This window comes from Procambarus clarkii, chromosome 54 (genome assembly GCF_040958095.1).
Source record: "Procambarus clarkii isolate CNS0578487 chromosome 54, FALCON_Pclarkii_2.0, whole genome shotgun sequence".
NCBI classification, from domain to species: Eukaryota; Metazoa; Arthropoda; class Malacostraca; order Decapoda; family Cambaridae; genus Procambarus; species Procambarus clarkii.
Window position 1 is genome coordinate 11,542,480 of NC_091203.1, and position 25,342 is coordinate 11,567,821.

Consider the following 25,342-nt stretch of genomic DNA (forward strand, 5'->3'; position numbering starts at 1 on the left):
AGAGGAGCAGTCAAGGACAGCAGCAGGAAGAGGGGGAGTAGAAAGAGGGGAGCGCACCCCAGCAAGAGAAGCAACCGAAAGGGAAGCAGGGGCCAAAGAAACCTCCATAGCAGGAACAGGGGGCGCACGCACTGAAACGGGAGGGGAAGGAGCAACAGAGCCAGGAGGAGGAGCCAAGGAAGAAAGCGAAGCCTTCTTACCCGCCGGGGAAGAGGAAGGAGAGGAGCCAGGCTTACGCTTCTGAATTAAAGAGACCGGTGTCCCAGCAACTACGTACCGGGCAACGGATTCCAGTGTCTCAACAGGAGAAGCCGAACGAGAGCACACACGACGGCCGTTAGGAGAGCGATGGACACCCGCCCGCACCGACAGGCGGTGGGGAGAGCCGATATATGGAGGAAGAGGATGGGAAGGAGGATCGGAGGGGGACGAGGAAGAAGACACAGAAGACACGACAGACCGGGTAGAAGGAAGGGGAACCCCAGACAGAGGACCAGGAGGAGGATCCTTCGGGAGAGAACCCAAAGGAACAAAGGAGGGGGCAGTGGGCGCATCAGGGTCCAAGGCCCGGAAACTGTTGTGAGTCTGAGGAAGGCGGGAAGGACGAGGAGAGGAAGAACGCAACACGCGAGCATAAGAGATATTAGCATAAGGCGGGAGCCGGCAAACCTGGCGCCTCGCCTCGGGAAAAGATAAACGCTCCGGGTGCTTCAAGTTGAGGACGGCTGCCTCAAGCTTGTATTGGACACACGCACGGGAGAAAGTAGGATGGGCCTCACCACAGTTGAGGCAACGAGCCTGGGGAGAAGTGCACTCCGACTTAGAGTGACCTTCGCCACCACACAAAGGACAGAGAGAGACAGTCCCGGAGCAGCGGAGGGCACCATGCCCAAACCTCCAGCACTTGTTGCAGAGCCGAGGAGAAGGAATGTACTCCTGGACAGAACACCTGGCACCAGCAAGAATGACAGAGGGTGGAAGGGTCCTACCATCAAAGGTAATCTTCACAACCCGGAGGGGTTGACGGCGACTACCACGAGTAAACGTGTCCACCTGGAGAATAGAATGGCCCTGGGCAGCAAGGATATGTCGAATATCGTCGTGGCAGTCGCGCAGGTCCCGAACACCGGTCGCAACATGGGGAGGGAGCAAAATAGTGCCAACACTGGCATTCAACTGAGCGTTCTTCGAGACTCGAACGGGGGTCTTGCGAAGGCAGGATAAGGCAGCCAAGCGGGAAGCAGCATCCTGAGAAGGAGCAGCAACGACACGTGTACCAAGACGAGTGGGGTTGAAAGTAATGGAGGCATCCACGGAATCAATGAGATGTCGATGGAGGGAGAAATCGTCAGGAGGCGCAGAATCAAGAGGGAGGAGATCAAAATATTTGGCCCACGAAGCGGGACCAAACAAGGCTTGATAGGTAGCAGAACTGGAAGGAATCGAGCGAGGGCGGCCGTGACGAGGACGGCGGTGAGAACCCCCAGAGAGAGAGGGGTTAAAAGGCGCAGTAGTTACAACTAGAGAAGGAGCCGCGCCAGGGGACGAGGTAGTCACCACTGGGGGCTTGGGGCTCGACCCAAGCACAGAGGAGGGAGCGGAGCCAGGGGAAGGAGTCAGAGAAACCAAAGGAGGAGCAAGGTCGGGGCCCAATGCAGCGGAGGCTACAGAGCCCGGTCTTCCAATACGGACCGACTCGGGGGCTTGGTCGCCCACCCCACGAGCCTGAGAAGGTAAACCAGAAGAAGCCGAAACAGGGGTTATCTTTACGAAAAGAAGAATTCATTCACGAATGTGCCCCCACACCCACCATGGAGCCACAATTAGAGGCAGGACACCCAACAAGAAGCTATCGCCGATCTTGTCGGGGCCTCCTAGGGGTGCGTCGTGAGTATACGCTCCACAAACGCCACCTTAAGAAACCGACAGTCCGTCGAGATCAGGTTCAGTGACGAAAGGGGGATTGACAATAAAAGTAAGTAAGTAATTATCAAAAGAAGGCACCAAACCGGGAAGGCTATGTAGCACCATCAAATACGCAAAATAATCAGAGGGCGCTAAATATCACCAAGGATGCCAATACGAGAACAAAAACGCATAAGGCGAACGATATCAAAAGTATCCGAGTCACCAAGAATTCTATCGAGGGACAGGTGACCGCGAGGGGCGGTCGGAAAGCAAAACATACGCTCGTCCTGGAAGTCAGGACATTCAAGAAGGACATGCACGACCGTAAGAGGGACAATGCAACTAGGACAATAAGGAGCAGGGCGGCGCTCCATCAAGTGACCATGGGTTAAGCGAGTATGGCCAATACGCAACCTCGCCAGAGCTGTTTCCCACCGCCGGTTACGGTGGAAGGAGGACTGCCACGAGGAAACACAACATTTAAGAGTACGTAGCTTGTTACCAGTAACAGACAACCAAGAAGCCTGCCAACGGGTAAGGACTGAGGAATGGATAACCGGGTAAAAGTCGGAATACGGAATGCCCTTACGAGAGATGGGACAAGAGCGGACAGCTTCCTTGGCGGCAGCATCCGCACGCTCATTTAAAGACACACCAATATGGCTGGGAACCCAACAAAACTCAACCGACTTAAATTTACTTTGAACGAGAAACAGCCAATGCTGGATCTCGACAACCACTGGATGAACTGGATTAAAGGACCCGAGAGCCATGAGGGCACTACGAGAGTCAACAACAACTACAAAGGAAGACTGACAACGAGAAAGTAGGAGACGAAGAGCATAGAGAATAGCATAAAGTTCCGCTGTAAAGATGCTAGTCTCCGGAGGCAAGCGACACATATAAGTGCGATCAGGAAAAACAACAGAGTAGCCAACACCGTCCGCTGACTTAGACCCATCGGTGAAGACAGAAACGGAGCGGGAGTGAGAAGAAAAGTGCTCGAGGAAAAGGCGTTTTAGAACCGTAGGAGGGGTAAAAGCTTTAGTGATACGGGTCAAGGAAGTACAAAACCGCGGAAGAGAGACCCTCCACGGGGGCAAAGAAGGAACAACACGAGGAGAAACATCAGAAATACGAACGGAAAGAGAATCCTGCAGGCGAGATAACCGGACAGAAAGAGGGAGGTGGTGAAGAGGAACAGGAACCGCAGGAGGGGTAAAAGTTAAAGCACGACAGAGGCGAGAGGAAGGATGTTGCAAGGACCGCGCAAGATAGCGAAGACAGTAGCGATCACGGCGGTCCTGGAGAGACAGGAAGCCAGTGTCAACATACAAGCTAAGGACGGGAGTCGAACGAAAGGCACCAGAACTGAGGCGCAACCCAGTATGGTGCAAAGCATCAAGACGGCGAAGAGTAGAAGGAGAAGCAGACGAGTAAGCAGGGCAACCATAATCGAGCTTAGACAGGACGAGAGAAGAATGTAAAGCAAGGAGAGTGCGCCTATCTGCCCCCCAAGAAGTATGGGACAAGACCCGAAGGAGGGTAAGGGCCTTAGAGCACTCAACACGGAGGTAAGAGATATGGGGAGACCAAGACAAACGAGTGTCAAGGAATAACCCCAAAAGCTTCGCGGAATCTTTGTATTCAAGGGGATGACCATAAAGTGACAAAGAGGGACGAAGAACAACCCGTTTCCGCGTAAATGTCATGGCACAAGTCTTAGAAGTAGAGAACTTGAAGCCATGATCAGTGGCCCAAGACGACACGGCATCAATTGCAAGTTGAAGCCGGCGTTGAAGGAGAGGCGAATCATCACCCTGACAACAAAGGGTAAGATCATCGACATAGAGAGCGGAGAAGACACCAGAAGGAAGAGAGGAAAGAAGACCATTGAGGGCAACCAGAAAAAGAGTAGTGCTCAGAACACTACCCTGGGGCACACCTTCGTATTGCTGAAAAGAGGGAGAGAGAGCGGTACCAAGGCGCACCCGAAAGGAACGACGAGAGGGGAAGCTGCGGAGAAAGAGAGGGAGATGACCACGAAGGCCAAAAGAATGAAGTTGAGATAGGATATGATAACGCCAAGTGGTGTCGTAAGCCTTTTCCAGGTCAAAAAGGACGGCAACAACGGAGGTCTTCGCAGCAAAAGCAGTACGAATATAGACCTCCAAGTTCACCAGGACATCTGTCGTGCCGCGGCACTTGCGGAAACCAAATTGAGAAGGGGAGAGGAGGTGATGGTGTTCCAGGAACCACATCAGACGAACGTTAACCATACGTTCAAAAAGTTTGCAGACACAACTTGTGAGAGCAATAGGGCGAAAGTCCTTAGGGGAAGTACCCAGAGACCCCGGTTTGCGAACAGGGAGGACAACGGCATCGAGCCAGTCCTCAGGGACTGACGACGACTCCCAGATCCGATTATACAGACTCAGTAAATACTGAGACGTGCTCGGAGGGAGATGGCGAAGCATCTCATAATGAATACCATCGGAGCCCGCCGCCGTAGAACCGCAGAGGGCCAGAGCAGAACGAAGTTCAGAGAGAGAGAAGGGATCATTATAGGGAAGCTGAAGATGAGTGCAGAAATCTAAAGGACGAGACTCAAGGACAGGTTTACGAAGAAGGAAAGATTGGGGAAGATGAAGACCAGAGCTAACAGAAGAAAAGTGGGAACCCAGTTCGGAAGCGACCTGCAACGGGTCCGCCACAAGAGTATCATGGAGGTGAAGGACCGGTGAAACATCGGGAACGAACTTACCCGCTATCTTGCGGATACGCTTCCAGATCTGGGCCAGAGAGGTTTCGGACGTAAGTGTTGAGACATAAGATGCCCAACATTCACGTTTAGCCATACGGATGGCCCTACGGGCCACCGCACTCGCTTTCCGAAAGAAAAGAAAAGAATCGGTCGTCTGCCTACGGCGGTGCCTCTTCCAGGCTGCACGCTTACAGCGGACAGCCCGAGCACAGTCCGCATTCCACCAGGGAACGCACTTCCGCGGACCCCGAGAGGAAGAGCGAGGAATAGAGCGGAGGGCAGCGATGAAGACAGTGTCATGAAAAAGGAGGAGAGCGTGCGAGAGAGGCAGAAGGGAGAGGTCAGAGAGAGCAGCACTGAGGGTAAATAGGGTCCAGTCTGCCTTAGCAAACTGCCACCTAGGGAAAGAGAGGGAAGGGCGAAAAGAGAAAAAGGAAACAAGGATGGGGAAATGATCACTTCCATGGAGGTCATCAAGAACCTGCCACGTAAAATCTAAGTAAAGAGAAGAAGAGCAGAGAGAAAGATCAAGACAAGAAAGGGTGCGAGTCCGAGAGTCCAAATGAGTAGGCTCACCAGAATTCAGAAGAGACAGGGAAGAAGATAGGAGAAACGGCTCAAGGAGGCGACCCCGGGTATTCGTCAGAACGTCACCCCAAAGAGAATGACGACAATTGAAGTCACCCAGCAGGAGCACAGGCTCCGGCAAGGAGTCTAGGTGGTGTTTCAAATCAGGAAGAGAGAGCGGGACACTCGGGGGGAGATAAATGGAACAAACTGTGTACCATTTCCCCACAAAGATACGAGCAGCAGAACAATGGAGAGGCGAAGGAAAAAGTAAAGGAACAAAGGGAACATCTGCACGAATCAAGAGAGCAGAAGAATTAGAAGCCCCAGCAATGGCTGGGGGGGGGGGGGAAGAGAGAAAGGAATAGCCACGAAAACGACCAGCACCAAGCATTGGCTCCTGGAGACAGACACAAAGGGGCGAAAACCGCGAAATCAGAAGTTGGAGTTCGAGGAAATTGGCGTAATAACCTCGAACGTTCCATTGAAGAATGGACAACGACGGGAAGAGAAAGGACAAAAACAGAGAACAAGGAAGAAACAAAGGCGAAAGAGCGACAGAGCACGTTAAAGAATATCAGGGTCGGGATCAGGGTCAGCAAAGTCAGGGTTAGGGGGCATGGGTAAACTGAGCAAAGACGGAGGGAAGGAAACGGGAGAACAGATCAGAGGTGGGCGGGCGGGGTCTGGAGGAGGAGGAGGAAGAGGAGGAGACAACGGAGAGGAGCGGTCAAGGACAGCAGTAGGATGAGGGGGAGTAGAAAGAGGGGAGCGCACCCCAGCAAGAGCAGCAACCGAAAGGGAAGCAGGGGCCAAAGAAACCTCCACAGCAGGAACAGGGGGTGCAACCACTGAAACGGGAGGGGAAGGAGCAACAGAGCCAGAAGTAGGAGCTAAGGAAGAAAGCGAAGCCTTCTTACCCGCCGGGGAAGAGGAAGGAGAGGAGCCAGGCTTACGCTTCTGACTTAAAGAGACAGGTGTCCCAGCAACTACGTACCGGGCAACGGATTCCAGTGTCTCAACAGGAGAAGCCGAACGAGAGCACACACGACGGCCGTTAGGAGAGCGATGGACATCCGCCTGCACCGACAGGCGGCGGGGAGAGCCGAGAGATGGAGGAAGAGGATGGGAAGGAGGATCGGAGGGGGACGAGGAAGAAGACACAGGAGACATGACAGACCGGGTGGAAAGAAGGGGAACCCCAGACAGAGGACCAGGAGGGGGACCCCTCGGGAAAGAACTCAAAGGAACAGAGGAGGGGGCAGCGGGCGTATCAGGGTCCAAGGCCCGGAAACGGTTGAGAGTCTGAGGAAGGGGGGGAAGGACGAGGAGAGGAAGAGCGCAACACGCGAGCATAAGAGATGTTAGTATAAGGCGGGAGCCGGCGAACCTGGCGCCTCGCCTCAGGAAAAGACAAACGCTCCCGGTGCTTCAGGTTAAGGACGGCCGCCTCAAGCTTGTAATGGACACAGGCACGGGAGAACGTAGGATGGGCCTCACCGCAGTTGAGGCAGCGAGCTTGGGGAGAAGTGCACTCCGACTTAGAGTGACCTTCACTCCCACACAAAGGACAGAGAGAGACAGTCCCAGAGCAGCGGAGGGCACCATGCCCAAACCTCCAGCACTTATTACAAAGTCGAGGAGAAGGAATATACTCCTGGACAGAGCACCTAGCACCAGCAAGAATGACAGAGGATGGAAGGGTCCTACCATCAAAGGTGATCTTCACAACGCGAAGGGGTTGACGTCGACGACCACGAGGGGGACGAGTAAACGAGTCAACCTGGAGGACAGAATGGCCTTGGGCATCAAGGATATGCCGAATATCATCGTGGCAATCCTGCAGATTCCGAACACCGGTTGCAACATGGGGTGGGAGGAGAATAGTGCCAACACTGGAATTCATCTGAACGTTCTTGGAGACCCGAACAGGGATCTCGCCAAGGCAAGATAAGGCAGCCAAGCGGGAAGCCGCATCCTGAGAAGGAGCAGCAACGACACGTGTACCGAGACGAGTGGGGTTGAAAGTAACACACGCATCCACGGAATCTACAAGATGCCGATGGAGGGAGAAATCGTCAGGAGGCGCAGAATCAAGAGGGAGGAGATCAAAGTATTTGGCCCATGAAGCAGGACCAAACAAGGCCTGATACGCATCAGCACGGGAAGGAATCGAGCGAGTGCGGTTGGAGCGCGAATGGCGTTGAGAACCCCCTAGAGAGAGAGGGGTCAAAAGGCGCAGTAGTCACAACGAAAGACTTAGCCACACCAGGGGACGAAGTGGTCACCACCGGGGGCTGGAGGCTCGACCCAACCTCAGAGGAGGGAGGGGAGCTGGGGGAAGAAGTCAGGACGGTCAAAGGAGGAGCAAGGTCGGGGCCCAACGCAGCGGGAGCTACAGAGCCTGGTCTTCCAATACAGGCCGACTCGGGGGCTTGGTCGCCCACCCCACGAGCCTGAGAGGGTACAACGGAAACATTCAACGACATAGAGACGAAAAGTGACAAATTCATCCACGAATGTGCCCCCATACCCACCATGGAGCCACAATTAGAGGCAGGACACCCAACAGGAAGCTATCGCTGATCACGCTGGGGCCCCCTAGGGGTGCGTCGTGAGTATACGCCCCACAAACGCCACCTTAAGAACCGTCAGTCCGTCGAGATCGGGTTCAGCGACGAAAGGGGGATTGACAATAAAAGGTTCCCCTCGCTCGAGACGTCGGGTACTACAGTTCTACGGGTGCAAGAGTATGCCTCCTCAAGCACCCGGGCGTCAAAATAGAAGAAGTCCAAGGGAAGAACCAGAACGAGCAAAAGGTCGGCAGAAAACGGCAAGCAGATAGGAGAAGAGGGGGGAGAAAAACGAAACAGAAGGAAAAGGAAAAGATGCCCAGCCGAATTGGAGAGGACGGCAGCAGGAGCACAAGGCTAGAAAAGGACAGAGGACTGTCCCAAGGAGCATCACACTCCGGCAGCCGTCCACCAAGCCCCCTCACGACGCCAACGGGCCGGATGGGGAGGGGGAATGTGCCAGAAAGTTATGGGGAGGGAAGAGGTTCAAGAGGAAACTTAAAGACGCCATTGCTTCTAGTAATTTGACGAATAGTAACCAGAGGTATTCCATAGTTACGAAGGAGTCTACTACTAATACAACTAATCAAAGATTTTATTTCACTTTGAATTCAAATCCAAACACTTTCTATTAGACAAAACACTTTACCGTTTTAAAATGTTTATTACAATACTTTGTGCCAATTATCTATAATCCATCTTTAAGCATAGTATCTGGCGGTGGTGGAAGTAACCGTAGTAGTTACTATTTGCGTAATGGTAGTTACTATATCCTGCACAAGTTCTTGTGTAGATACCACAGGGACCGTCTGGATCTGTAATTACAAACATTATTGACGTTTGTGTAATAAATGTAGAGAACACTTGCACAAGTTCAAGACTACATAGTTACCTCGTGAGTGACAGCCACGTGGGTGATGGTCTGCCAGTATTTAACAGTATCTGTTGTGGTGACGAATTGACTGTAGACGGAGACCATTGTGCTCACTGGGTAGACCCCCACCGTAGCCGTCACCAACACTACCGGTGTGGAGGTGACCCTTATCACAGAGGTCACCGTCTGTGGCTGCTGGGGAACAAACTCCCATTGGGTGGTGGTCTGGGTGACTGTCAGGGTGATCGCTGTCTGCTCAGTAACCCAGACGTCAGAGGTTGTAGTCTCCCGCAGAGTGTGGGTCAAGGTAGTCTGCAATATTACACACCATTACGAAGTGTTAATGTATATATGACAGGTTGGTTAAGAAGGGTTATGTCATTGTTACCAACCTCAGTGGTGATGGTGGAGGTTGTGGGGGTGACGACTGGCAGGGGCGCGTGGGTGCCGTAAGGTTGGTACGCCTGACCCTGGATCTGTTGGGGAGCAATTATTAGTCTCCTACAATTGTTTCATTATTTGAGAATACGGTATAATATAGTAATTACCTGGGCGATACAACCGAGGAAGAGTAGAGCAAATACCGCCATCTGTACAGAAAAAAAAATGTAGTTTTTAATCAAAAGTTACAATAGTCTCATTAACCACCATGATCAAAAGTCATCAGTTTTACTTCTGAATTTAACATAACTGACGTTATAACACCGAGAAGTTCATCAATAACTGACAACGAGAGGCATGTCTGGAATTTGTCACTAGTACAGCAATTTTAGTTAAATCAAGATTTTTGAAGCCGGACAATAAAGATGGTTGGGAAGGTAGTTTGGGGAAGATTATGGGACACCGAGGCGTCCATAAGGCAAGCTATCTAGGTGCTTCAACATTAGACAATTCTAAGAGACTTTTACTGTTAAGCAATTTATGAACTCCCAGGCACACTTCCCACATTAGATATATAAAAGCATGAAACCATGTTTAAAGTCTAGTTTATTAAAATTCATAATTTGAATTAGGCAAATATAAGTATTCAGTTCTATTAATAACATAACCTGAAGTGTAGGTACAAACTAACGTCCCATTTAGATATCTTTAGAAGCCTTGGTAATAACTATTGAATTAGTTATGTTTAACTAGCAGTACCCGGCCACGCGTTGCTGTGGCTCAGCAACCTTACCTGTCAAATTGCCCCCTCCCCTTGGCCACCCAACCATTCCCCACTCCATCCCCTCTTCCTTCCCACCATGCCCCACTCCCGTGTCCCTCTGTCCTCCCCACTCTTCTCCATTCCCCCATCCCCACAATCCCAAACTCCTGTCCCCTCATCCCTCGCACCATCTCACTTCTGTCATCATCCCCCACTCTCGTCCGAAGCCTTTCCAAATGGTCTGACGTTCACATAAGAAAATTGGGAACATCAAGTGGTCTGATGTTCCCATCACTGAAAGAAGTAGTAACAAATTTAATGAAGATATAAAAATAAAGTATTCGCATGAAATGAGCGGTCTAGTAAACAGACCAATTCCAATGCAATTCATACAAAATAATTAAATCAAAATACATCAAAATCTAGGAAAATTCAAATTATCAGTGCAATCAGAAACATTGAAATTGAATTTTAACATTTAGTTAAGCATTTGTGTTGCTCTTACATTCAACAGATGGCACTTTTTTTCCAAGAAAAAGCTTTACCTGTCACATGTGGCATCTATACTTAGGAAATGAACTGAAGGGTAAACAGCTCAATTCCCACACTGTCACAATAACTAATAATTAAATTAATTGAAATCTATGAAAATAAAATTTATCAATGCAATCCAAAACATTGAAAGGCAATTCTCGACATCTAGTGTAGTGTGCATGTTGCCATTATGTGCAACAGATGGCGCCGTTTTTCAAAAACTATGAAATGCTTTTACCTGTCACAGGGGCGGTATCTAAATAAAAATATAAATGTTCGTTTGTTCAAAATCTCTACTCTCTGAAAGTTCACCGATTGCCTTTAAATTTTCATACAAATTTTCTTTTGCATCCGACCAGGTTTTTATATACATACTATATAGATGTCATGTCTGATGGGATAAAACACGCTTTTATTTTGAAAATCTGTTTTCCCAATGAGAGGGAAATCTTTGAAATCTCTTTACCGATTGCTTTGAAATTTTGACAACATTGCATTCAAATAGGCGAGTGTTTTTATATACATGTCTCGCCCATGACAAAAAAAAAAAAAGTTGGAAAAACAGCACCATCTGTAGGATGTAAGAGCAGCATGCTGTAATCTGAAAGTTCTTCCACAATTGCTTTGAAATTTTGAAACCACGTTCCATTCTAGTACGTGCGTGTTTTTATAGATTTACTATTTACATGAAACGCCTGTAACAGGTAAGAGTTTTTTTTTAAAAGCGCCATCTCTTGCACGTTAGAGCAACACTATATACAAAATATGTTTCGATTCCATTTCAATGTTTCCAATTGTATTGATATTGAATTTTCGTAGATAGATTTATTTTCATTTTTATTTAATTACTTTGCGTGACGTTGCGTTGGGATTGATCCGAGTTTACCATACCGTTCATTTTGCGAGTAGCTTATTTGTTTCTTTTTTCATTGTTTTTCATTTCTTTTAACTTCATATTTTTTAGTGCAATTGGTGGCGAAATTGAGCCGTGTCTATTTATCTGCGTTTGAATTTAAATAGTTCGTAAGTATAATGTTGGTTTTGAAAAAGAAAATGGACTACACGTTTATTTTACACTTTCAAATGTACAACAGCCATGAATCCACCGGCTACGACGTAAACTGCTCTCTTAACGTTATATCAAAATGATGAATTTGCAAAAACACTGCTCTGAAGTGCATACGTATTACACATGGGATGTCTAGAAAATCATTTGAACGACAGAAACCAGGAGACCGTCGACCAGGTTGTCGACGGACAACCTGGCATATTCAAATAAACTAAGATAGACAGACTACACTGTGCATCCTAATTAAGATGAATGCTTCTTCACATGCTGTTGGTAAAAATGCCCGGACCAACTTCTTTACAGCCATTGAGATTTGTCAACAGCGAAACACATGCCAATTTCCGTAGTGCATGTCATGCTCCGAATTTATTGAAGAACGACCAACACTGGGATGTATGCATTAATGACGCGTCCAACACGTAACATCCAAATTTAATTCGTGCATTGTTTGCAATCATTGACCACCGGCTTTCCATCTCCAACAGTTATGGGAGAAATAAATCGCACATGGCTGAAAATATTGATCGAATATGAAGGAAAAATCAAATATGAACATTGATTTCACAGTAAAAATCGAAAACGAAGCATTGATAACGAGTGAAGATTTGTGCTTAGAAATCACGAACAAAGTTCTTAATCAATTCGAAGTACCATTACCGACTATACTACCGTTTCGTTCGATGTAGAATTGCGTCGTGAACAAGATCACAACACCAGTGATCCGTTATGTGTGCAATCAAATATTCTTAAGCTAACGCTCGAGCGAAAAAGCATTTACAATCAAATAATTAAAACTGTCAATAAAGAGTTTGGAGACATCTTGGGTGCGCCAGGAGGAACTGTAAATCCTTCCTAATTAGATTTATTCCAGCAGGATTTAGATCCCAAAATGTCATAACCCTAGCTCTTGCATCATCCGGAATAGCTACGACATTGTTACCAAGAGGAAGAACTGCTACTTCGAAATTGCTATTGAACATGCAATTCATTGAAATGCCCACGGGCAACATTTCCAAAGCATCCGGCATGGGTAAACTATTGCAGAAATGTAAACCTTTTAGGATGAATGCATAATGGCCCACAGAAAATCTTTAGACAGTCTCTCGATCATTACAAGATTTGCATTGAAACAGACCAATTTGGGAACTTTAATATTTCTTGCAGGAGATTTTAGGCAAACATTACCTGTAATTCCTCGATACAAGTCCGTCGACACTTGAAGCAGTTAGTTATCCAACAATTTTTGAATTCACTATCAGGGATACCATCACGCGTACGGCAATGCAAAATCTGCGTGCCAATTTTCATGTGAAATATCAATCAACTGAAGCTTTACAACTGCACGCGCCTTTCAGTAAAAAAAAATTATAATCAGCAACGTCGTAGAAGCAACAATCTTTACAGTACCTTTCAAAGGTGAAGAGGTCCTCATTCCTCGCATTCCTTCCATTCCAACAGATATGTCATTTCAATTTAAGATATTGAAACTTAATTCGACTGTCGTTTGTAATCACCATCAACAAAGTTCAGGGCCAATCTTCAGAATTGTGCAGTTTATATCTAGACACGGAAGGCTTCTCATAAAGGACAATTATATGTTGCGTGTTCTAGAGTCTAGAAACCAGACAATCTATCTCTACTGATAATGGAACAAGTAAAAATATAGTATACCCACAAGCATTATGAAATTAAACATGTTAGAAACGTACACTTTTCCATATAAGAAGACCGAGCCACAGCAACGAGTGGCGGGTACAGGTAGGAAATATATAAAAAGACACCCATTTGAATGGAATGTTAAAATTTGAAAGCAATTGGTGAAGAGGTTTTTAAGATTTCCCCCCAAATGAAAAAACAAAGAATTTTTTTTTTACAGTCACAAACGTGACATCTATAGTATATATACTGAAACCTGCTCTGATGCGAACTAAACGTTTTTTGAAAATTTTCAAAGCAATCTGTGCAGTACTTTCGGCGATTAGAGATTTTGAAGAAACGAACATTTTTATAAAGATTGTTAACCTTTGAATAATGCCTGCCAATGCTAAATCTATACAAATAAAAATGGAAATGTTTAAATTCGCTAATCTCCGAGAGTTCTTTACCGATTGCTTTGAAATTTTGACAATGTTGCATTAGAATAGGCGCATCTATATACCTACTATATAGATGCCACCCCTGCAACTGGTAAAAACATGCGTTTTTGAAGAATGTCACTATCAGTTACACATAACAGCAGCATTCATGCTACACTAAATGTCACGAATTGCATTTCAATGTGTCCGATTGCATTGATCAAAATTTTATAGATTGACTAACTTTTTATTTATAAAATTATTAATTTGAAGTATTCATTACACTTTGATATTTTATTTATCTTTTGTGCGACATTGTGTTGGAATCTGGGCGTGTTTACCATACCGTTCATTTAATAAGTAAAAGTATAGATGCCACACCCGTGACCGGTAAAACTATGCTTTTCTTCACAAACTGCACCTGTTGCATGCAAGAACACTTGCTATACTAAATATGTTGGTTCCCTCTGTTTCCCATTGATTTGATACATCTTTTTCATTTATTTTTTAATTTATTTTGTGTGATTTGTGTTTGAATTCAGTATTTACCATACCGTTTATTTCGCGAGTATAGTTAATGTTTATTTTCTTCATATTTCATTTAACTTATATTTTAGTGATGGGAACATCAGACCATTTGGAAAGGCATCGGACAAGAGTGGGGAATGGTGGGGAGGACAAAGGGACAGGGAAGGTTGCCGAGTCACAGCAACGCATGGCCACGTACTGCTAGTAGTTAAAGCATACTTTGGTATATTAAAAAAAAATAAAAAATAAAAAGCTTCAATTCAATTATTAACTGCCGAGGCTATAATTTGTGAAGCGTAATACTATAGAATTTTCATTCAATTAAGGAGTTGAACTTAATATAATGGATATTTGAAGCACAATCATTTGATTAAACAGGCCATCATGAACTGACTAAAGATATTTCAGGTCTTCATAACAAAGGAGATATTTTAGTTACATAATTAAATTACTGAAGGTAATTCCATAAGTATTTTTCTTAAAGCATTACTACTTTATAAATAGATTTCACTTTATGTTGCAGACCAAGTCCGGGGTATAGTCAAGTATACCACGCTTAAAATACTTCATTTTATACATATAAGCCTAGTATTGGTCAAGCCTAAAATATTCCATTAAACGAATATAATATCACTAAATTTAAGGATCCGACGAATCTCCACCTATTAGATGTTTCTACCGTATTCTTTCAACATCACTAATAAGATATCCTGGATAATGTCCTAAGCATACAAATTAATTATTAATAATATACTACTTTTAACCAATAACAATAAAATTAATATGTATTAAACTACCAATTACAATAAAAACTATATCAGTAATAAACTCAATCTTACATTTCACTTAAAACCAACCTTTAACAACACTTAAAGTGTGAGAGAAGGTACCACACAGACAACAGTGGAATGACTGAGGGTTAACGGCGGGCCGGGCACCTCGTTGACTCAACACCAAACACTTTATGGGAAAGGTAGAAAGTTCCCCACAAAAGCTGCCAAGACCACTATAACAGCGCCATCTATTGACTAAACCGTCAGCTACGCTCTCTGTGGAGCAAAATGATGATAAGACTCACTGAGCTTCAGTATTTATTTTAATAATTTTCACTAACTCTCTTTGTTCCTATTTTATAATTATATTAAAATATTAATTTATTTGCAGGCTTTCTATTGTGTTACTGATTATTAGCCAAAATATTAGTTGTGCTTACAATATTTTCTTTTGTCTTATAATATCTGGGTAGTTATTTGATTATGAGTAATTCTAACACCGTAGGCCTAAAAGGTATATATTTACCAACCAAGGTCTACACTTACATATTGAGAAATAACACTGTGGGCTTAAATTATTATTTTTGGAGGTTTGAGCAAAAGCCTAAAATGGGTTTGTATATTTTATTACATTTTATTTTAGTTTTCCTTGCTAACAATAATAATTGTATGATACAAAATCGTGTGACACACATGGCTCTAATATTTACATGATTTAACAATATGAAATTAGTAATAAAAATAAATCTTAAGTTGAAACAAACGTTGAATAACAGTGAATATAATAAATAAGTATAAGTGTCGTGACACTGAACCCCGGTTCATTCCGAACACAGCGGTTACACCACACATAACACCTTGCCTCAGCAACCGTTTCTACTACCGTGTACTTCTACACACACCAGACCCTTGAGGTGTACCCTAGGTTTGTACAGGAACACAATGAGGGAACATATGGAAGGTATTTAAAGGCCGTCGGGTTTTCTCATTTAATTACAAAGAATAGACTCTGACAAATAATAACATATTAACATACTCTATTTAGTTAAATAAACACCCAATATCCATAACCCACTTGACCTCCGCGGTCACCACCTGCACGCGTAACTTCCGCCTAAGTCCCTAATACTGAATGATTACTACATCGCTCCATACCCCGTTAGTCTTACATTCAATACTCACATACTGCAGGCTTAACTTGGTCACTAAGATCACATCAGGCTCCCGCATAGCTGTCTGCTACACTTCGTTGCTGCCACAGACGAAGACCCGGAGAACTTGTCAGTTCCACTCCCACAACCAGACTGTCTTCAGCCAGCCATAGCCTCAAACATTTCACCCCGCCTCTCAAGGAAGGTATAATCCGATTAACCTTGTTCCTAGAAGCAGTAACCTTGTTCCTAGAAGCCTGAGTCCTCTTCCCAGGAATTATGAGTTTGGCCAAGCAGCTGCTGTCTTAATCCCTTGACCTTTTCTGGATGTGTGATCGTTGTCTGTATACTTAACATGTACTTCCAATCCTCATTCGTTAGGTGTTGTAGTAATGATCCTCTAGCTAATAATCCCAACAAACTTGTGGATTACAACATACGCTTGTAGTGTAAAATAAAACCTTGCTAGCAATAATAATTGTAAGTGATATAAAACGTGTGAGAATTCAATACGCTAATGTTTACATGATTTCACAATATGATTTTACAATAATCCTAAGTTGAAACAAACGTTGTATAACAGTGGAAACGATAAATGAGTCTAGGCTTGTAGTGTAAAATAAGAGTTGCCAATTACTGTCCAAAAGGAGGTGTCTATAAGAATAACGCAGAGGCGCAGGCCCAGCTAAGGGAGTTGAGATTTGAAGAAAGCGACGACCAGATGAGACATTATAGTAAGGTGGGTTACACGATGGGGGGTTCCGGCAGAGGTTCCCCCCACCAGCAGAACAACTGTCGTGCAATCCCCTATTCTGCAATGCAGTCAGAACACGGCTCCAAAATGAGAATAGTGACTTGAATGACCTCTACCTGAGGGGGATATTTTATGCGTTGCTCTTTTAGCGACCTACTCCTCGCCCAGACTTTGTAGGTCAGGCGGTAACTGACAAAGGATTTGTAACGTATCATGGATGTTTCTCGAGTGGCGGCCAACATTAGGGTGTCTACAAGTCTGAAGGAGAGAGCGCTTGAAAGTTGTAGTCTCCGTGACTCAGTTGACGATTCTCCACGGATCGTAGCGTCTTTGGGAGAGTCGTGGAGAAGGTCCCCTTGGTTGTTCTTAATGCGTAGCCATGATGATGGATGTGGAGTATCCTCAATACCAGGTGTGACGCGAATGTGGAGTCCCCATATGTGACTGGGCTTATGTTCGTTTATGTTCGCATGGAGAGAGAAGTATAACTGGTTTGTAAGCATTTTTCTTACTTGAGAGTTGAAGCATTTTTCTGCGGGCTTCCATGAATGTCCATATATTCAAACTCTACCATTAAAAACAAAACAGTTTTCCCTGAAAATGGAAAAGGTACAGAATTTTCAAATACTTGGAAATGTTAGTAATTGAATATAGCCCTTGAAAGGGGACCAATTTGTCGCAATCTGGTATGCATGTGGTTGATTCCGTTGTGGAAGAGAATGTTGCCCTTGCTGTTGTATATTGGATTTCGTCGTTTTTGCTGAATTCAGCTTTGACCACAAGCAGGGTCGGGTTCCGGCCATTGGCGCCTACCAAGATGTCGGAGAAAGCTGGGCAATGATGAAGATGATGGTGTGCCTGACGAAAATGTTGCATCCTCCCGGATACCGTCGTTGGGGGGATGAGGGCAAGGTCAGCTGGTTGCAGGGCGTCGACGGGCTCTAGAGCAAAATAGTTGTTCCAAAGCTTTGTTGATTGTATGGATGAGTTCGCACCGATATTGATGGTGTGGAGCAGAATGTCGTTTACCTTCACCGCTCCTCACACAGATGTGGTCGGCGAACCAAGGATTGTTTGCTGAGTGGTACCCAACTTAGCGTATCCACCAGGCGATGTGAAAGAGAGCGCTTGTAAGAGCGGTTCCGCCTATGTTGTCATAAATGCGTAGCCATGGCGAGGGATGGGGTTTCTCCTCAGTACTAGGTGTGATGAGTGTTTTGGAGTCTCTTCGTGTGACTGTGGCGTAAGAGGTGTATCTCTCTTGGGACCGCTAGTTTCAAAGCTTTCTTCTTTCTTGAGAGCTAAGGCAGTTTTCTGGGGGCTTGTATGAATGTCTGTATGCTCAAATATGCAATTAAAAACCAAACAGGTTTCCCTGAAAATAAAAGAGGTACATATTCTCCAATACTTTGACATAATATTAAATTAGACAGCGCCTGAAATTAACAAGTATGCTCCCGTGTAATGTGATGTGATCCGGTCTGCATGTAGTTGTTTCCGTAACGTTAGAGAATGTCGCACTTTGTGTAAGACATTAAGATCCGTGGTTCTACCTGATTTTATCTTTGACCACAAGCAGTGCCAGGGTCCGGTTCTCTTCTTACTTGAGAGTTGAGGCATATTTTGTGCATGCTTGCATGATGTCCGTTTATTCAGAATCCGAGTTTGATCGTTCCTGCTGAACTCAGCTTTGAACACAAGAGGCAAAGTTCCGTTCGTTGGTGCTTTCTAAGGTGTCGGCAGGGACTGGCCAACGATTCAGTTACTTTTCGTTCACGAAAAAAATGTTACATCCTTCGTGTTGACTTCAATGGAGGTGCGGGATGAAGATTGGCAGGTTGGAGGGCGTCGTGGTGCTCGGAAGCAAATAGGCGTTCCAAAACTTTGCCTTTTGCAAGGTCTTTTGCTTGATCACTATCATTGTCAGTAAGTCACTGACATTGATAGTGATCAAGCTATAAGTCGGACGCCTTCGCCGCTACTCGCATGTGTACATCTGCACAATTGAGCTTTGTAAATGTTTGCATGAGCAAACGTGCAGAGGGTTGTGATCTTGAAAGCATAAGTCCAAATAATGAACTAATAGGTCTACATATCCACACGAGTAATAAGTATACCACTTAACGTCGGAAGATCCCTTGAACACAAACCTGTGAATGTGTTTACGGACATATAAACGGATTTAAATTATTTCACATAGATAGATATTTTAGACGAGTGAGTAGCCATATATGTTAAGGAAAATTTGAAATATAGTCTCAAAGATGGAATCAGAACACAGCCACACACAGAAACTTTTTGTCTAGAATTAAACGAAAAATCTAAACATCTTATAATTGGAGTTATATACCGGTCACTAAACTTATACAGAATGGAAGCAAAGCCTCTATGAGATAAAATATCTAGAGCATCTAAGTCAAACAGTATTCGTGTCATGGGTGACTTTAATTTTAGTTGAATAAACTGCCTAACACAACAGGGAATAATGAAGAAAAAGATTTTCTAGAATTAATTGACGATTGTTTTCTTAAGCAACACACTAAGGAACCAATGCGTGAAAATAATATTTCAGACCAAGTTTTATGTAACAGGGAAATGCAAATTAATGACATTGAAGTTGACCAGACCACACACTAGAAGGTGAAGGGACGACGACGTTTCGGTCTGTCCTGGACCATTCTCAAGTCGATTGTGATGAGGAATTAGATGTAGGCAATAAATAGGCTAGAGAGAGGTGAGGAGCAAAGTGTAGTAGAGGAGATAGTAGTAGGAATTGGCCCATAACATTGAAATAGTGAGTGAACTAGGGAAGCGTAATCACAAAGAAATCAGATTTAGTATAGAATGGAGTAGGAGAAAATTCTGTTAATATGCCAAATTTTGGAGAAGCTGATTTTAGGGGCCTAAATTTTTTTGGGGTGAAATAGACTGTAAAGTCTATGGGGGGGGGGCGGTCTTGCAACGAGACATGAACCCAGCGATGGGTGATGTAAAAAGGGATTTCAATGTGGATTCACAAGATAACTTATTTAAAAATATTCTAAGCGAAGCACATGAACGTAGTACCTTACCTTGAAGTTACCTTGAAGTTACCTTGAGGTGTTTCCGTGACCTGGTCGATTGCTGGATTGGTCACCAAGGCTGTTTGATGCAGGTGCTCGCAGCCTGACGTATGAATCACAGTCTGGTTGATCAGGTATCCTTTGGAGGTGCTTATCGAGTTCTCTCTCCTGAAAACTGTCAGGGGTTAGCCAGTTATGCCTCTTATGTGTAGTGGAAACGTGTTGAACAGTCTCGGGCCTCTGATGCTGATAGAGTTCTCTCTCAGAGTACCTGTTGCACCTCTGCTTTTCAAAGGGGGGTATTCTGCACATCCTGCCATGCCTTCTGGTCTCATGCGATTTTTTAGAGTTTTTTAAATTCTTACTAATCATAACTCCCAGATCCCTTTCACAATCCGACTTCGCAATCTCAACTCCATCTAGCAGTATACTAATTATACTGATTAATATACTATACAACTTGAAAAGATCGCGATAGTAATGACCCGAAATGGATAACAAAGGATCTGAAGAACCTTATAGGTAGAGAGAGAGCTTGGTACAAAAAAGGTTAAGAATGGGTGAAGTCAGTTTAGAACAAGAATTCGTCGAACTGGTTAGAAATGTTGGGAACATGAAATTGAATCACAAGGTGTCCAACAGGGTAACCTCATGCTCCTTTTCATTTCTGCCTAATCATCAAGAAAGTCACTGATAACCTGTCCAGTGAGCTTAACATTTGGTTTTTGGACGATGGTTCTCTAGCTGGCTCCCCAGACTCCCTCCTGGATGACATAAGAATAATTCAGGAGCAAGGAGCCAGTTTAGGCCTCACCCTAAACTCTTCCAAGTACGAAATAACTTCCACCAACGAGCACATAATAGAGCAAATAAAGGTTGTTTTGCCTGATATTCATATAACCAACGCTGAGTACAGCACACTTCTAGGAGTTTCTCTTGGAGAAAATGTCATCGACGAGATCCTTGGTAAGAAGATCTCTGACCTGAAGAGGACGAATGAGAAGATTGAAGACATCGATGCTCATGATGCACTTTACTTCATCACCAGATGCTTGTCCCTGCCTAAGCTGACCTACTTTCTTAGATGTTCGAAATCTTTCATTAATAATAAATTACAAGAGTATGACAGCCTGCTGAAGTCAATGCAAGAAAAAGTCCTCAACCTTTTTCTCAGCAACTCACAGTGGAAACATGCCTTCCTTCTTGTCAGACTCCGGGGCCTCGGAGTTTGCACAGAAAAACAAATTGTTGTACCAGCATTCCTGTCCTCTTTAATGGTATCTGACAACCTGGTGAGGGAAATCTTACCTGATCACCTAGTTCAACAGACAGGGGTACATGATTCCAGCTGTACGGTCTGCACAACCAAATGGGTCTCTCTCGCAGGACCAGCACCACAACTACCACCTTCTGAAGCCCTCGATCCAGCTGGGATCGCCCCATTATCGACAAAGAAGCTGCGACATGCCTAGAAGCTGTGACAACATTACATGACACTTCCCGACTTAGAGCTGTAGCAGCTCCCCATGCAGGTGACTTCCTATTAGCAACCCCAATGTCAGCAACCTGCACCCGTCTCACACCACAGGCCCTCCAAATTGTTGTGGCTCTCCCCGCCTGGCTGCCCCAAACCACACCGAATACAGATGTACGGCCTTATCTGCAAAATGACAGGACGATGGCATGAAAAGACACAGCGAGGATTATGACATTATGAAGAGAAACCTTACCACAGCCGGTTGTCCAGCAGAGAGACAGCCCCATAAACAGTTTGTGTGGGAATACACTTGCGTTTCAACTTTAGCCAAAACCTATGTTGATTTCAAAGCTGCACAGGCAGGTGGTGCTGCCGATCACCGGGAAGCAGCTAAGTCACATAAATTCAGATATCTTGATCACCACTACAATTCTGTCCCCATTGCCTCAGAGACACTTCGTGTCTGGGGTAAAAGTGCTGCTAGTTTTTTTTAAAGAGCTGGGTTCCAAGCTAATTAAAACAACTAGAAACCCTAGAGCCGCCAGTTTCCACTTTCGGAGCCTTAGTATGGCAATCCAGAGAAGAAATGCTCACTGCATCTATAGTTCCTGCCCACCATCTGAGGAGCTGGAGGAGCTCTACAACTTGTGACAAGTAGCTATGTACTCACACCCCAGAAGTGACTGGGGTGTGAGTTTTCAGTTGCATATTGTCCTGGGGACCATTCAGGCTTGTTCGCATTTGTGTTCCTCACGTGTGCCCCTAAGAATGAGGTGATTTGGTAAAATGCTATGCCTAAGATTACTATCCGAGTGCCGGCGGTGGGGTGGTTCAAATAGCCTCGGCTATCACCTCATTATGTCCGGTCGTGATGGTCAAGTGGATTAAGGCGTCTTGTACATACCAGTTGCGTGGCTCCTGGGAGTATGGGTTCGAGTCACTTCTGGGGTGTGAGTTTTCAGTTGCATATTGTCCTGGGGACCATTCAGGCTTGTTCGCATTTGTGTTCCTCACGTGTGCCCCTAAGAATGAGGTGACCAATGGCGACCCCATCTACTTGCTTATACATGTGTCCATCCGGGCTCAAGAAGGGTGCCTCTTTAGTACAAGCTTGGAGTAGTTTCCTTAGACTGTTTTCTGGTATGTCAAGAGGAGTACAGGCCGGATCACGGTACACTCTGTCAGCTATCATCTCGATTGTTTCTTCATGAATGAAACAATGAAAGTGATTGTTTCATGTTTCATCCTGAATGAAACAATCGGGATGATAGCCGACAGAATGTACCGTGATCCGGCCTGTAATCCTCTTGACATACCAGAAAACAGTCTAAGGAAACTACTCCAAGCTTGTACTAAAGAGGCACCCTTCTTGAGCCCGGATGGACACATGTATAAGCAAGTAGATGGGGTCGCCATGGGTTCTCCCCTAGGTGTCCTGTTTGCAAACTTCTACATGGGTACCATCGAGCAAAAAGTCTTAGTCGACATGAACTTGAAACCGGCTATATACTGCAGGTATGTTGACGACATTTTGACACAGGTACCTGATGTCAGACATCTGCAGGAGCTGAAGGAGGCATTTGAGCAGAATTCTGTGTTGCGTTTCACTTACGAGATGAAGAAGGATGGGAAGCTGCCCTTTCTAGATGTAACAGTCATGGAAAGGAGCGGAGTTTTCCACACTGCAGTCTACACTAAGGAAACAAACATAGGAATGTGCCTGAATGCCAACAGTGACTGCCCAGACAGGTACAAGAGGAGTGTCTTTAACGCTTATGTCGACCGTGCTCTAAGCAACAGCTCAGGATGGAAGCAAGTCGATGAAGAACTCTGTAGGGTAAGGCAGGTCCTAGTTAACAACGGCTTCTCCAATGGTTTCGTTGAAGACATGATAAGAAGGAAGGTGAAACGACTTGCAACCTCTGAAGAGACAACTAACTCAACACCTGTACCCCCTTATTAGGCTATTTTAGAGGAACTTCTTTTCCACAGCTCATAAAATGGAGGAAAGTGTCCTGAAAGATATTGTTAATAAAAACGTTATCCCTACAGACAAAAATCAAAAGATACAATTGACGATTTACTATTAAACCAAGAAAATGGCCAACCTACTCATGAGAAACTCTCCAGACACAAAGCAGAACGCTTTAAAAGAGACCAATGTCGTCTTTGCCTTCAAATGCCCACTTGGGGACTGTAAGCCTCAAAGAATTCAGCGTATAGGGAAGACAACAACATCTCTTTCCAGGCGATTAACGATGCATAAGCAACAGGCCTCCATTAAGGAACATGTAATCTCTTCCCACAACCAGACCATCACCAGAGAAGTCTTTACAAAAAACACGGAAATCATCGATAGATACAGCGATAGCAGGCGGCTTAATATCTGTGAGGCACTACACATTAAGAAGTCGACACCAGCAATCAACAGCCAATTAATACACAACTATATTCTGCCCACTTCAAGAATCCGCACCAATATAGAAGCATCAAGAAATATGGGCCAATAGGCACTTTGCAGTTACTTCCATTCTTCCCTTTAACTTACAAAATATTATACCCATTGTTTCGTGTTCTGTCTTGTGTTGAAAGTCTGTTTTCACCTCATCCAAAACTGTTGTAACATATCACCTCACCCAAATGCAGGTATAAAATCGAAGCTGTTTAAACTGTGTTTAGTTATAGTTGTGTGTGTGTAAACTAGTCTTTGAAAATGTAATAAATTTTACGAAACGCGGTCAAGTGTCGCGTCAGACTAGAAATAAAAGTAAATTTTGGAGAATTGATTTTTCAGTTACTATCAACAGTGAAAAGAAATATAAGAAACATTCGTGTTAGAATTATTAATCTTACTTTTCCGTTCATATTTAATAATATATGTGTACAGGAAAGACTGCTACCAAAATATACTAATGTATATATATATATATATATATATATATATATATATATATATATATATATATATATATATATATATATATATATATATATATATATATATATATATATATATATGTCGTACTTAGTAGCCAGAACGCACTTCTCAGCCTACTATGCAAGGCCCGATTTGCCTAATAAGCCAGGTTTTCATGAATTCATTGTTTTTCGACTACCTAACCTACCTAACCTAACCTAACTTTTTGGGCTACCTAACCAAACCTAACCTATAAAGAAAGGTTAGTTTAGGTTAGGTAGGGTTGGTTAGGTTTGGTCATATATCTGCGTTAATTTTACTCCAATAAAAAAAAAATTGACCTTATACATAATGAAATGGGTAGCTTTATCATTTCATAAGAAAAAAATTAGAGAAAATATATTAAATCAGGAAAACTTGGCTTATTAGGAAAATCGGGCCTTGCATAGTTGGCTGAGAAGTGCGTTCTGGCTACTAGGTACGACATTATATATATATATATATATATATATATATATATATATATATATATATATATATATATATATATATATATATATATATATATATATATGTCGTACCTAGTAGCCAGAACGCACTTCTCAGCCAACTATGCAAGGCCCGATTTCCCTAATAAGCCAAGTTTTCCTGAATTAATATATTTTCTCTAATTTTTTTCTTATGAAATGATAAAGCTACCCATTTCATTATGTATAAGGTCAATTTTTTTTTATTGGAGTTAAAATTAACGCAGATATATGACCAAACCTAACCAACCCTACCTAACCTAAACTAACCTATCTTTATAGGTTAGGTTTGGTTAGGTAGCCCAAAAAGTTAGGTTAGGTTAGGTAGGTTAGGTAGTCGAAAAACAATGAATTCATGAAAACCTGGCTTATTAGGCAAATCGCGCCTTGCATAGTAGGCTGAGAAGTGCGTTCTGGCTACTAAGTACGACATATATATATATATATATATATATATATATATATATATATATATATATATATATATATATATATATATATATATATATATATATATATATATATATATATATATATATATATATATATATATATATATATATATGTCGTACCTAGTAGCCAGAACTCACTTCTCAGCCTACTATTCAAGGCCCGATTTGCCTAATAAGCCAAGTTTTCCTGAAT

At 44.0% G+C, this 25,342-nt stretch overlaps 1 protein-coding gene across 2 annotated transcripts; it reads right to left on the reverse strand.

Annotated features, from left to right (window-relative positions):
- Nucleotides 1-8,456: 8,456 nt before the first annotated feature.
- LOC123771297 (uncharacterized) lies at nucleotides 8,457-15,010 on the reverse strand. 2 transcript variants are annotated; one of them, XM_069305107.1, is made up of 5 exons: nucleotides 14,894-15,010; nucleotides 9,235-9,276; nucleotides 9,079-9,162; nucleotides 8,705-8,998; nucleotides 8,457-8,627 (listed from the first exon to the last, which is right to left on the reverse strand). In XM_069305107.1, the coding sequence occupies exons 2-5, from the start codon at nucleotides 9,274-9,276 to the stop codon at nucleotides 8,514-8,516; spliced, it is 534 nt and encodes a 177-aa protein (XP_069161208.1). In that variant the 5' UTR covers nucleotides 14,894-15,010; the 3' UTR covers nucleotides 8,457-8,513. The 2 variants fall into 2 exon arrangements, with proteins under 2 accessions (XP_069161208.1, XP_069161209.1); XM_069305108.1 differs by having other exon boundaries at nucleotides 14,876-14,976.
- Nucleotides 15,011-25,342: the final 10,332 nt, after the last annotated feature.